Source organism: Cetorhinus maximus, chromosome 13, assembly GCF_964194155.1.
Source record: "Cetorhinus maximus chromosome 13, sCetMax3.hap1.1, whole genome shotgun sequence".
Lineage (NCBI taxonomy): Eukaryota > Metazoa > Chordata > Chondrichthyes > Lamniformes > Cetorhinidae > Cetorhinus > Cetorhinus maximus.
In genome coordinates, this window is record NC_135891.1 from 57625438 (window position 1) to 57639825 (window position 14388).

The window sequence follows — 14388 nt, forward strand, 5'->3', positions numbered from 1 at the left end:
GACAGCAGTGAGCACACACCAGAATAAACAAGCAGCACCAGTGAAGCAGCAACAATTTCAGGGCTTGGTACAAGCATGGAATCCACACTACCACTCCCAGAACCGGAATGCTGAAGGATCGCAATACGCTCAGCACTGGGACAACTGGAGAAAGTGATTTTCCAGATATAGAATTGCTTCTGGTTTGCACAAAAAAGAACAAAAAGCTCAGATTAGTACATTACTCTATGCAGTTGGAGCTATTGCTGACAATGTAATAGTGAGACAGGGAATCGATGAGGCTTCAATTTCTTATGAAGAAGTCCTGCAAGCATTTGATTTATATTTAAGTGTTTGAAAAAATTTAATTGTAGAAAGGGCGAAAGTTAACAAGCGAAACCAAAGGCCAGGTGAAAGCATGGTTTTGTTTATCAATGATCTATACAGGTTAGCAGAAAATTGTGACTAGGGAATATTGATGGATGAATTGATTTGTGATTGAATAGCATTTGGGGCCTTAGGTGAAGCTCTATCAGGTCTCTTGCAGGCAGGAGAGGATTTAACTCTAGTCAAGGCAATACAAATCGTGACACAAACTGAGCTCAGAAAGCAAAATGGAGTGAGTGTTTGTTCGCGGAAAAGGTGAGGTCCCATGCAAAAGAATGATTGAGGCCGTTCAGTATATGGGCCATAAAAGGGAAAGTGCACCAAAGTAGAAGCCTGTGAAAATGGGGAAAAGAGCACCAACTACCATCTTGAAGTGCTCTTGGTGTGGCAGGACAAACCTGCGCAAGTGGGAAGGATGCTCAGCAGAAGGAGCGAGTGCCACAACTGGGAAAAACAGAACATTTTAAAACTGCCTGCTGACCTAAAACACCATCAAACTCCAAGAAGGAAAAAATATTAAAGCCAAACCACATACAAGAATTGGGAGAACCATGGAGAAAGGAAATAACTGACCTAGGGGAAGTAAATGAAATGGAAATTAAATACTGGAGTATGAAACTTGAAGCGGATGAACTGCCCACAGTGTTTGACTTAGACACAGGGGCAAGAGTTTCTCTCTTATGCGACAAAGTGAAATGGCTTTGGCACATTACACTACAGCCTTCATCCATCAAGTTACAGGGTCCAAGTGGGACTACATTGAAAGTCATAGGCCATCACATGGCAAAATTGAAGTACAAAGATCGAGAAATCATTGAATCTCTGTATGTCATCCAGAATCAAGAAGCTTCTTTACTAAGTGGGAAGGCATGCTTAAACATGAAGCTAACCGATAACGTTGATAAAGTTGCTGGTGAGAATTACAGCAGTACATTCATGGATGAAGTTCCAAGATTATTTACAGGCTTGGGAAAACTGAAGACTTGAGTGCTGTGTCACTCTACGAGCTGATGCTAATCCAATTTGTCTCTTTACACCAAGAAAAGGCCCTCACCCACTTTTGGACAAAGGTAAAGCAATGACAAGGGTGAAGTTGAGAACATGCTAGAACAATGGGTTATCTCATCAGTAACCATGCCAACAAAAGGGTGTTCCGGAATGGTCATGGTCCCAAAGCCAAACGGCTCAATTAGAATATGCATGGATTTAATTCAACTAAACAAATCAGTGGAACATGAGATCCGGTTGATGCTTTCAGTGGATGAAAGTCTTGCCAAACGAGCAAAGAGTACTCTATTCACCAAATTGGATGAAAACAACAGATTTTGATAGTTGCATTTGGACAAAGAATCCAGATTGCTGACTACTTTTATAAACACTCTTCAGTCATTATCACTTTGGAATTGTACCTGTTCCTGATATTTTCCAGAGAACATTGTCTCACACTCTAGAAGGCATGGAAGGAGTAATATGCCATATGGAAGACATACTTGTACATTTTTCCAGGAGAGAAGATCATGACTGTAGAGATAGAGTGACCTTGAAAGTCTTAGAAGATGCAGGTCTGATATTGAATGAAAATGTGAGTTTGCCAAATGTATGATAAATTTCTAGGTCACATTGTACAAGCCTCTGGAATAACAGTTGACTCACAAAAAACAAGGTAATTAGAGAGTTTCCACAACCCAGGAACATCCCTGAGCTTCAGAGATTCCTCAGGATGGTCAACCAAGTAGGCAAGTTCCTATCAAATTTGGCAGAGGTCAATGAGCCTTTGAGACAGCTGTTAAGACAGGGTCAACAGTGGTGCTAGAATGTGGACCAGCAAAATGCTTCTGAGAAAATTGAAAATCTTTTAATTTCCTCTGAAATTTTGGCACATTACAACCCAGAACAACTGACCATAGTAGCAGCAGATGCACTGTCTACTGGCCTGGGTGAAGTATTCTTTCAAGTACAGAGAGGAATTAAACATAGACCAGTTTACTATGCCTCAAGAAATGATTTATAATTGTCTTACATGTGCATTGAACATCCAAGAGCAAAAAGAGCCATTATCACCTCCTACTTTTCCATCAAGGCCATAGAAGCCTAGGAGATGGGTTTATTTGATTTTAAAGGTAAGATATTCCTTATCATCACTGGTTACTACACAAGGTGGATTGATGTGAAGAGATTGCACAGGATCACAGTGGAATCAATCATTCAATCATGGAATTCTTCACGGTGTTAAGATGTGGCAGATGACGTGTGCCAGGCAGATCGAATCTGCAAGGGAAACATGATCCCGCTATCACAACAGTTTTGCAATTTGTATTCATTTTGAGATGCATGCCCTGAATTCAGTAGTATTAAGTCCACAAAGACTTTAGAAAACTAAATTAAACATTTATTAACAAAAGAAAAGGTTTCAAGCACATACATAGGTCTCCAAATTACTACCATAATAACTCCTAAAACCCCTACTTAATCTGGTTTCCAGTTACACCCAATAGAATTCAAAATGGTTTTTCCCAGCTTCAGTTTCTATAGACCGCAGGCTTCATGCACAAATACTGGAGGCTTTTCGCACTTCTGGTAGATCTTACAATGCCTTCCCTGACGCATAGCCTCTTCTCCTTTATACCTGTTTCTCCTTTTGAACGTAAATCCCATTGTTCCCATATGTCTTTGGAACTTTACCTTCCTCATAATGTAAATATTTTCATGGTGCTAATATTACCAGTAACCTTTGGGAAAAATAAACACATTGTTTGGCCTAGCTTCTCTGGCTAGGTGTAACACCCTACCATCTCTTTGAAATTCAAACTACCCTGATTTATCTAAAATTGCAAATTCTCCTCACCTCATTCTAAGACTTCAGCCATGTTTACATATTTAGCAATTCAAGCCTAGCTTCTTTTGATGAATCAAAGCCCCCAGACCAGCTGTCTCCAATTCAATTAAATCACACACACACACCAAAATTTTGCAAAGGAGTACAGATTCATTCACATAACCAGCTCACCTCATTACCCTCAGGCAACCGGAGAAACTGAAGGAGATGTACAAACCATCTAAGACTTGATGAAGAAGAATGAAGGTCTTAATTTAGGTCTCCTTAGTTACCAAACCACACCACTACAAAATGGATTCTCACCATCAGAGTTGTTAATGGGAAGGAGATTGAGAACACCACTTCCACCTCTGCAACAGAAAGTAAAACCTAATATCACCTTAAATGACCACGGGAGGGTAAAACAACGTGAGGAAGAACAGAGAAACAAACAGGCTTGTAACTTTAATCTCAGGCACAGAGCATGAGAGTTACCAGTGCTGAAGCCTGGGGAGAGACTATGGGTACGAGACCAACAGAAAGAAGACATAATAATCAAAAGAGCTCCATAACCGAGATCATTCAGGATTGAGGCAGACCAGGGAACTATAAGGAGAAACTGCAGCAGCTTAATATCCTTGGAAAGAAAGCCAGTAGAAACTTAGGCTCACAACTCAGATCCTGCTGGAGAAAAAGAAGAAGAAACAAGACAAAGCTCTACAGCCACCCAGGGGAAGAACACCCTCACTGACAGGAGAGAGAGTGCGGAATGTCCTCAACTTCAGAAAGAGATCAGGGAGATTGGTCAAGGCACCTCAGAGACCGACGCTGTGAAGTCTGAAACATTGGGGGAGATGTAGGAGTGTGCATATAAATGGGATAAAAACTTTGGGGGGGGTGATGTAGAGTTAAGGGTGAACATTAGAAGTACAGGATGCTGATGTAATGATGAGGTAACACCACATGATTGAATTGTAGAGATCTGGAGGAATGAGAAGCTCTCATGTCATGCAGAGGTTCCAGTGGACAAACTACAGTGTCAAGCATTTTACTTTGGGAAAATAAACAAGCCCCCAAAAATCTCGTCTAGTTTCCAAACACATGACAAAACAGATTCAACCATGATAGTGCCATTGAAAGTCAAGGGGAGATTCACTCTTGTTGGAGATGGTCATTGCCTGGCACTTGTGTGGCATGGCACAAATTGTGCTTGCCATTTATCAGTCCAATTTGAATGTTGTTCAGGCTTTGCTGCATCTGGACACAGACTGTTTCAGTATCTGAGGAGTTGCGAATGGTGCTGAACATTGTGCAATCATCAATTAACACCCCCATTTCTGATCTCATGTTGGAGGAAAGGTCATTGATGAAGAAGCTGAAAATGATTGGTCCTTGGACACTACCCTGAGGAACTTGTGCAGCAATGCCCTGGGGCTAGTTGACCTCCAACAACAACAACCAAATTCCTTTATGCTAGGTATGACTCCAACCAGTGCATTGGAGAGTTTTCTCCATGATTCCTATTGACTTCAATTTTTCCCGGGTTTCTTGATGCCACACTCAGTCAAATGCTTGATGTCAAGGGCAATCACTCTCACCTCACCTCTTGAGTTCAGATTTTTTACCCACGTTTGGACAAAGGCTTTAATGAGGTCAGGAGCTGAGTGGCCCTGTTGGAATCCAAACTGAACATCAGTGAGCAGATTATTGGTCAGTAAGTGCCGTTTGATAGCACTGTTGATGACATCTTCCATCACTTTGCTAATGATCGAGAGTAGACTGATGGGGGGGTGGTAATTGGCTGGATTGAATTCCTCTTGATTCTTGTGGACAGAACGTCGCTCAGCAATTTTCCACATTATCAAGTAGCTGCCAGTGTTATAACTGTACTGGACTAGAATGGCTAGGGTGCAGCTAGTTCTGGAGCACAAGTCACTAGTACTAGCACTGAGGTGTTGTCAGGCTCCATCACCTTTGCAGTATCTAATGCCTTCAGCTGTTTCTTGATATCACGTGGAGTGAATTGAATTTTCTGAAGACTGGCATCTGTGATGCTGGGAACCTCAGGAGGAGGCTGAGATGGATCATCTACTTAACACTTCTCACTGAAGATGGCTGCAAATGCTTGAGCCTTGATTTTTGCACTGATGTATTGAGCTCCCCCATCATTGAGGATAAGCATATTTATGGAGCCTCTTTTATTAAAATCTTTCACAGGATATGGGTGTCACTGGCTAGGCTAGCATTTGTTGCCCACCCCTAATTGCTGTTGAGAAGGTGCTGGTGCTGAGTCACCTTGAACTGTTGAAATCAATACACCCACAGTGCTGTTAATAATGGAGTTTCATTCCTTTTTGACTTTGTAGCAGTTTAGTACAGATGCGCGGCTTGCTAGGCCATTTCAGGGGGTATTTAAGAGGCTACTACGTTGCTGTGGCTCTGGAGTCACATGTAGGCCAGGCCAGGTAAGGCAGATTTGTGAACCACCAGTTGGGTTTTTACACAAGTTGATGATAGTTCCTTGGTCACCATTACTGGGATGAGCTTTTTAATTCCAGATTTATTAATTAATTGAATTTAAATTCCACTAGCTGCCACAGTGTAATTTGAACCTGTGTCCCCAAAACATTAGCCTGGGCCTCTGGATTACTAGCCCAATAACATTACCACTATGCCACCACCAACCCCCTAACTCCTCCACTCAGTTGTTTAATTGTCCACCGGCATTCATGGCTGGATGTGGCAGAACCACAAGATCTGATCCGTTAGTTGTAGGATAGTTTAGCATTGTTTATCACTGCTACCACTGCTTGGCAAGCAAGTAGTCTTGTGATGTAGCTTCACCAGGTTGACACCTCATTTTTAGATATGACTGGTGCAGTTTCTAGCATGCTGTTCTGCATTCCCATCCCATCCTGGGTGCCTTTGTCACTCTCAATGCTTCCTCCAAATGGCATTCAACATGGAGGAGTGCTGATTCATCAGCTGAAGGAGGGTGGTAGGTGGTAATCAGCTGGAGGCCCATGTTTGACCTGATACCATGAGACTTCATGGGATCCAGGGCAAATTCTCCTTGACCTTAAAACACTGTACCGCCACCTCTGGTGGGACAGGACATACCCCAAGGATGGTGATAGTGGTGTCTGGGACATTGGTTGTAAGGTATGATTCCCTAAGTATCAGTCAGGCTGTTGCTTGATTAGCCTGTGGGGCAACTCTCCCACTTTGGCACAAGCCCCCAGAGGACTCTGCCAGCTTGACAGCACTGGGTGTGCCTTTGTCATTTCCAGGGCCTAGGTTGATGCTGGGTGGTCCATCCAGTTTTATTCGTTTTTGACTTTTCTGTAGCAGTTTGGTACAACTGAGTGGCCTGCTAGGATAGGTCATTCAGAGGGCAGTTAAGAGTCAACCACATTAATGTGGCTCTGGAGTCACATATTGGCCAGACCAGGTAAAGGACATTAGCGAACCAAATGGGTTTTCACGACAATCAATGAAAGTTTCATGACCGCCATTGCTGAGACTAGCTAGACAGAATTATTAATTGAATTGTTTTTTTATCAATTAAATTTAAATTCCAGCAGTTCCTGTGGTGGGATTTGAACCTGTGACCCCAGAATAGTAGCCTGGGTTATTAGCCCTGTAACATTACCACTGCAGCACTGTCTCCTGGTCAATGATCAACATGTGTCAATTTTCTTCTTCCTCATCGATTAAAGATATATTCTCTCTTGGTCCCATTTTCCTGATTTGTGTCCTGGGAAACATCTGGATATTCTTTCAGCCAATATCCCAGAATTTCCTCTCCAACATCTTTGAGGATTGCCAGCCCCACCAGGCCTCCAGTAATTCACGTAGGGAGCACATAAGCCCCTTCTCAGGGAAGCTACCAAGGGGCGATAAATCCAATGTTGACAACATTGCCCACACTTCAAATTTATTAAAAACTATCACTTGACCGATGCAAAACTAAATAGTTCTTTGCTAAACTATGGTCGAACCCATCAATTATATGCAAGCAGCTATGGGTAGAATTTTGACGGTGATGTTTGATACCAAGATGGAAAACTTAGCCAGTGCGCAGGAACACAATAGAAAGACAAATCACCTATATTTAATTTGTTGTTGGTGATGGAAATAATTTGATTTGTACAAAAATTGAAAAATACTCCACTGGTGCAGTAAGAACTGGGTAAGAGTAAGGGAAGATATTACTTCCATTTAAATTTGCTGTATCTGAGTTAGAAGCACTACATGCTGGCATTGAATCCCTGAGATGTATTCTGATCCCTGGCATTAACATTTCAGCTTGATCAGTATTAAATTTAACAGACAACAAAGAGAAAAATTGATTGAACCCTCAGCCACATTCTTTGCATTATGCATTCAACTCACGGCATTATTAAGTGGAACTGTTCACATGAATAGAAGGGAAGATAATCGGGTCAATAACATTAAGATGAATCCAAGATTTTGACATGTTCATGGCTGTGTTTTAGTAATGTACTCATTATCTGTCAGAACGAGCAAGAGGAATCTATATTCAGTTCTAAATTTGTTTTCAGAAAACAGATGTTTGATGAAGAAGGACATTTAACTGAGATAAATAAAATATTCAGTACAAATAAGCTCTGTCATTTAGACTTAAATAAGGTGAGAAGGAATGGCCAGTCAGATTTGGCAGTCAAGTGATATTTCTTTGGGCTCATTAAAATCTTTGCTAGGTAAAATTAGCAATTAAACTGCCGTGTTTCAAGATGAATATGACTTGTACAGCAAAAAAGCTACATGGGTCAAATTTAATTCGGCGTGCAGTTTTAAAAAAAAAATAGAATCAGCAACAAGCCGCCACTTCTGAGGTGGAACCCTCCCAGTCTGTCACCTCCAGGCTGCAAGGCTGTTCCTTGGCTCCTCTGAGGATAGGCTTTCTCTTTATTCATTCATGGATGCTAGGCCATCATATGTTGCCCATGGGCATTTAAGAGTCAACACAGTGGGCCTGGAGTCACATGTAGGGTGAGGACAGCAGATTTCCTAAAGGGCATTATTGAACCAGACTGGCTTTTAACAACAATCATCTTTTAATTCCAGACATTTACTGAATTCAAATTCCACCATCTGCTGTGGTGGGTTTCAAACCCTGGTCTCTAGATTATTATCCCAGTAGCAATACCACTACACCACACCTCCCCTTGAATATTTAACTGACTCAATTGCCTACCCGCCACTAGAGGCCTCCCAATCCTGTCTCTGGGGAAATGATCGGGGGGGTGGCATGATGTTGGCAAACCAGTGGCATGAATCTACATGCCCGTCTGTCTCCATGCTCTCTCTTATCGGTGACTAAAAACCCTGTCCCTTATTTCTGGAAACCATTGAACAATGCTGTAAATTATGTGTCAATTTCAACAAATTTTCTCTTGAAGTCCGTGTGCTCCTCCGTGCTGAATTAGTCGATCTAAGCCAAGGAGGCAGTAAATGCTACAATGGGCCTCAGGCTCTGGAGAGGACAATCAACCCAATGTTATTAACAAGTTAATCTTGTTACGATTTATGTTTCTCTGACCTCCAAAATCCATGTTGGAAAACTTGAACTCAGTCAGGGTATTCAGTTGTATTTAGGAATGATGTCAAGGATAGCTGTTTTTCCTTAGAAGATTACGTAAGTGACCAATGTCTAAAATACAAGGTGCTATATGGATTGAAAAGAATTGGAAAGAAGATGAGATATGGAAGAAGTAAGTCACTAGGCTGCAACAACATACATCACAGAAGGAAGTTGAAGAGGGAATATGGGGAACACGAACCATAATTTGCTAAAAGCCTTTGGAAACAGATATTGTGCCAAATAAATGGATGGAAGAAATTATTATAATTTTTTCAGAAAAGGAGAAAATGACCTCCCAGAAATTCTATTCTTATGCCACAGTTAAATATGTCCATAAAATCCACAGAGTCTGTAGAATGGATGAAACTAATAAACGCTTAGAAAGGTTAAGTCAGATGAAAGTAATTTGTTTGTTCATTCATGGGATGTGGGCATCACTGGCTAAGCCAGCATTTATTGCCCATCGCTAATTGCCCTTGTGAAGGTGGTGGTGAGCAGCCTTCTTGAACTGCTGCAGTCCATGTGGTGTAGGTACACCCACAGTGCCTTTAGGGAGGGAGTTCCAGGAGTTTGACCCAGTGACAATGAAGGAACGGTGACATATTACAAGCCAGGGTGGTGATTGGCTTGGAGGGAACTTGCAGGTGGTGGTGTTCCCATGTGTCTGCTGCCCATGTCCTTCTAAATGGTAGCGGTCATGGGTTTGGAAGATACTGTCCAAGGAGCCTTGCTGAGTTCCTGCAGTGTATCTTGTAGATGGTGCACACTGCTGCCACTATGCGTCGGTGGTGGAGGGAGTGAATGTATGTGGATGTGGTGCCAATTAAGCAAGCTGCTTTTTCCTGTATGGTGTCAAGCTTCTTAAGTGTGTTTGGAGCTGCAATCACCCAGGCAAGCAGAGAGTATTCCATCACACTCCTGACCTGTGCCTTGTAGATGGTGGACAGGCTTTGGGGAGTCGGAATGTGAGTTATTCGCTACAGGATTCCTAGCCTCTGACCTGCTCTTGAGCCACAGTATTTATATAGCTAGTCCAGTTCAGTTTCTGGTCAATGGTAACCCCCCAGGATGTTGATAGTGGGGGATTCAGCAATGATAATGCCATTGAATGTCAAGGGGTGATAGATTCTCTCTTGTTAGAGATGGTCATTGCCTGGCACTTGTGTGGCGCAAATGTTACTTGCCATGTCAGCCCAAACCTGAATATTGTCCAGGGCTTGCTGCATATGGACTGCTTCAGTATCTGCGGAGCCAAGAATGTTGCTGAACATTGTGCAATCATCAGTGAACATCCCCACTTCTGACCTTATGATGGAAAGAAGGCCATTGATGAAGCAGCTGAAGATGGGTGCGCCGAGGACACTACCTTGAGGAACTCCAGCAGTGATGTCCTGGAGCTGAGATGACTGACCTCCAACAACCACAACTATCTTCCTTTGTGTTAGGTATGACTCCAACCAGTGGAGAGTTTTCCTCCCAATTCCCATTGACTCCAGTTTTGCTAGGGCTCCTTAATGTCACACTCAGTCAAATGCTGCCTTGAAGTCAAGGGCAGTCACTCTCACCTCACCTCTGGAGTTCAGCTCTTTTGTCCAATTTTGAACCAAGTCTGTAATGATGTCAGGAGCTAAGTGACCATGCCATAACCCAAACTGAGTGTTAGTGAGCAGATTATTGCTAAGCAAATGCCTCTTGATAGCACTGTTGATAACCTCTTCCATCACTTTACTGAAGATCGAGAATAGACTGATGGGACGGTTAATGGCCGGGTTGGATTTGTCCTGCTTTTTGTGTACAGGACATGCCTGGGCAATTTTTTACATTGTCGGGTAGATGCCAGTGTTGTAGCTGTACTGGAACAGCTTGGCAAGGGGCGCGGCAAGTTCTGGAGCACATGACCTCAGTACTATTGCCGGAATATTGTCAGGGCCCATAGTCTTTGCAGTATCCAGTGCCCGCGGCTGTTTTTTGATATCACGTAGAGTGAGTTGAATTGCTGAAAACTGGTATCTGTGATGCTGGGGACCTCCGGAGGAGGTAATTGGTAAAGAAAAAGCGTGCTTGACTAATTTCATTGAATGGAGAAAATCAAGCAGTGTATCAATAATTGTCTCCTTTTGCCACATGTGTCCATCAAGGAAGAGACTAAAATAACATTTAAAATGAAACTGGCTGAATGCATGAAAATGAAGAATATAAAATAATACAAGGAATGGGCAGGAAAATCTGATTAAAGTAAATTGTACACATTGAAAAGCTAGCACCGGTACAAGCACAATAGGCCAAACATTATGTGTTGCAGATTCCAAGATTTTCTTACATCCTGTCCATTAGTATAGGAGGGGTGTTGTAAGAGTCACCTACAATAGAGGAACAGAAATTAGGTCAGGACAGCATGAACCTGAAATTTTATTGCCTGGAGTTTATTAGGTTTTCATTGAACTTAAAATCTGCACCATACCAAGCCTCTCATCCTCAATTTTCAAATTGCTAGTCATATCCCAAGAGGCAGGCTACTTTTCAAATATTTCAATCAGTCTGCATGCCTCATATTATTTTTCTGCTCCAGCTTTGATCCTGGGTCTCAGGAAACCTAGCTGCCAAAGAGATGCAAGGACTGCTACGTAGAATAGCCAGGTGCTTTTCTGGCACTGCTTTGAGATTCTAAGCCAACCAGTATACCCAGTTAGATTGAAACCCCAGCCCCCACCACATCAAACCAAATCTCCCCCATCCAGCACCGATTTCAGCTCTGGCCCACAATCTTCTCCCCTGCTCCTCTGATCTCTCCGAGCCCTGCAATCCTCTCCCTTGCTAACCTGATCTCTCTGACACACTCCCTCCCCACCCCTGACCCACCCACCCAACTCCCCACCAATTTTCTGTCCTCCTTCCAAATCTCTCCCTCTCTCCTTTCAGTCTTCGCCAAGGCCTCCCCCCGTGACAGCCAGCCATCCTCTCAATCTGGCTGTGGCTGCATGTTAAACAAAGTTCAGAAATGGAGATCAGGCTCTGTCATTAAGAACAGGCTTCTTCCAGGATCCCCCACAAAACTGATCCACAGTATCACAGGCTACCAGGGACATTAAATGTGAAAGAAGTAAACCATCAGAGAAATCAGACAGCTCAGTGGCACTTCTCTCAAGGCATCAGATGGTTTAGATGCATTCTCAGTCCGCCCCAATCCAAAATGTATTTAAAATAAATAGATTGGATGCACTGTAAAAAACAAAATATTTCAGAGCTGGAAATCTGATACAAAAGTATAAATAGCTGAAAACTCTCAGCAAGTCAATTAGCATTTGTGGGGAAGTAGATGAGTTAACATTTCAGGTGCAGACCCTTCTTCAAAACATTATAGATGTTGGGTCTAGGACCTACTAAACTCTCTGGGTAATTGAATCCTCAGTCACTGAGCCACACTGAGAAGCAGACTGGATGTGGACAACATTATAGAAGCAACATTTTCAAATATATATTTAAAAAAATCACTTGTCACTCCCCTTTACAAGAATCCGATGCCCACAATCAAATATGCAGCCAGTTTGAAATCTGGCAGATCACGTTATCACATTTAATATGTTGCAGCATCAAACAATAGGCTTCTCTCAGGCTCAGAATATAAAACATCAATGTGACTACTTACAATATTCTTGGACCTTCATTTCAAGGAACAGGATACCCTGAATCACAATTTACCCCAGTTTAGATTAATGCATAGGTTTGCGGGGCTAATAGTGGCAGAGTGGGCCGCACAAGCTACAGTTGAATTCATAACATTAGATTTTGGGTCACTACCTTTAAAATGTTCACATCGGTAAACTTTGCTTGTGCATGCATGGCATTTAGATTCAAATGGTTTTGTAATGTTTGTATTGATTAGTAGTGCGGCGCTAATCGGTTGCAGAACACAAAGTTAGAATTGTTGCCTTGCTGTATGAATCATTTTGTTTTCTGCCCTTGCTGTTTTACAGGAGGAAATGGATACCAGCCCTATGGTATCATCTCTTCTCAGTGGTCTGGCCAATTACACCAATCTTCCCCAGGGAGTCAAGGAGCATGAAGAGGCTGAAAATAATGAGGGAACCAGGAAGAAGCAAGTCAAGGTACAAAAAACAATGGGACAAAGAATTACAATGTAGATATACTGCAATTTTATGTTTCTTTTACACTTTATGCAACCAGTCTACAGTAAAATGAAAATGCCAGTATAATTCTGGAGTCAGATCCCAATCTAACTCCAAGGCAAGGCAGTGTGAGGCTACCTGATTCCAATGTCATCGGAAATATGATCCAGTGTGGTGAAAATAGTTCTAGGAAATGCGAACGGGTTATCTTCGATCTTTTGGAACTTTATAAACTTATCCCTGGGGTTGTTTCCAGTGTACTAAGAATGCAAAAGCTCCTGCCTGTTCTCTCAAGACATCTCATCATGGCGCTTCAGAGCAATTCACCCAACTTCAGCCTAACCAGCATAATTGATCATGGAATTTTAAACACAAATCAATCCAATTGAGTTTCCGAGATCTTTTGTGTTAGTTTAAGTAAACACTGTGCTGGAGGCTGGCCAAGCTCATAAAAATGACCACATCCCCAGATCAAATTAATCATCATTCCAGGTTTCTGTTAATTGTGTCTGTTTGAGTATCTTCAAAGAGGCTCATATGATTAAAATTTTTTTGGTACAAGAAAGCAAATCAGCACATTATAAAAGCTTTTGAATATATATTTTTATAAAGCAAATAGTTTTCAGTTCTTTTTTTAAAGCCAGTTTCAATTATTTAAAATCAGATTATCCACAGGTCATGGACTGGACACTTGGATTTAAAATGCTTATTTTCTTTGTGATAAACCCCTTTTCACTTGTATGAATCAAACTGTGCCAAGTTACCACGGTTGAATATATCAATAAATACTTTTTAAAACAAAACAAATGTTAAACATATCCCATTCTGAAACACGGCAGATTTTATATTTGGTGGTATCCAAATCAGTTTCGGCAGAAACTTGAGAGAAAAAGACACATTTGAAAACTAGCACAATTTTGGGCACAATTGCATATGGGTCAATGATTGCATCCAATTTTTTCTCCTCAAATTTAACATCCTGCAGTTGTGCTCTTTGCAGGTGTCTGTTTGCAGTGTGGGACCTCTATCCTGGTCCTGAGAATTTTATTTGCAAGGCAGTGCAAATGAGGTTCTGCCAGGTTGCAATTGATTCAGTAATTACTGGTGTCAGACCATATTCCCCAGTGGAGTAGCAAGTCAAATTGCTGATACTGTACAATCTTCATTTGTAATTTAACTTTATTGCTACTTTTCTAAGTTCAGCACATCACTAATTTGTGTACATAATTGGATGTAATATTATTAAAACTTCACTTCTGGTACAGAAGGGTACTTTAATTATAATGCGATTACCATCTGTTCATGCTTATATTTTTGTTTCGATGGTAGAACTATCGGAAAAATTCCCGTAGGTCAGAGGAAAGCATTGCCTGCTTGTTACCTAGTCTGTGAATAAGGAAATTAAGCAATCTTCAATTTTGAATTTCTAGTTGCTACTGTAGGTAAAATAATTTCAAAATGGAGGCACTTAC

General features: G+C 41.7%; 1 protein-coding gene across 1 annotated transcript in view; it reads left to right on the forward strand.

Annotated features, from left to right (window-relative positions):
- Window positions 1–14388, forward strand: part of LOC144688627 (solute carrier family 12 member 5-like) — a 742161-nt gene that overhangs the window by 350951 nt on the left and 376822 nt on the right. The window contains exon 3 of the mRNA XM_078555421.1: window positions 12764–12895. Coding sequence (XP_078411547.1) covers window positions 12764–12895 — 132 coding nt within the window. The remainder of the gene's footprint in view (window positions 1–12763; window positions 12896–14388) is intronic.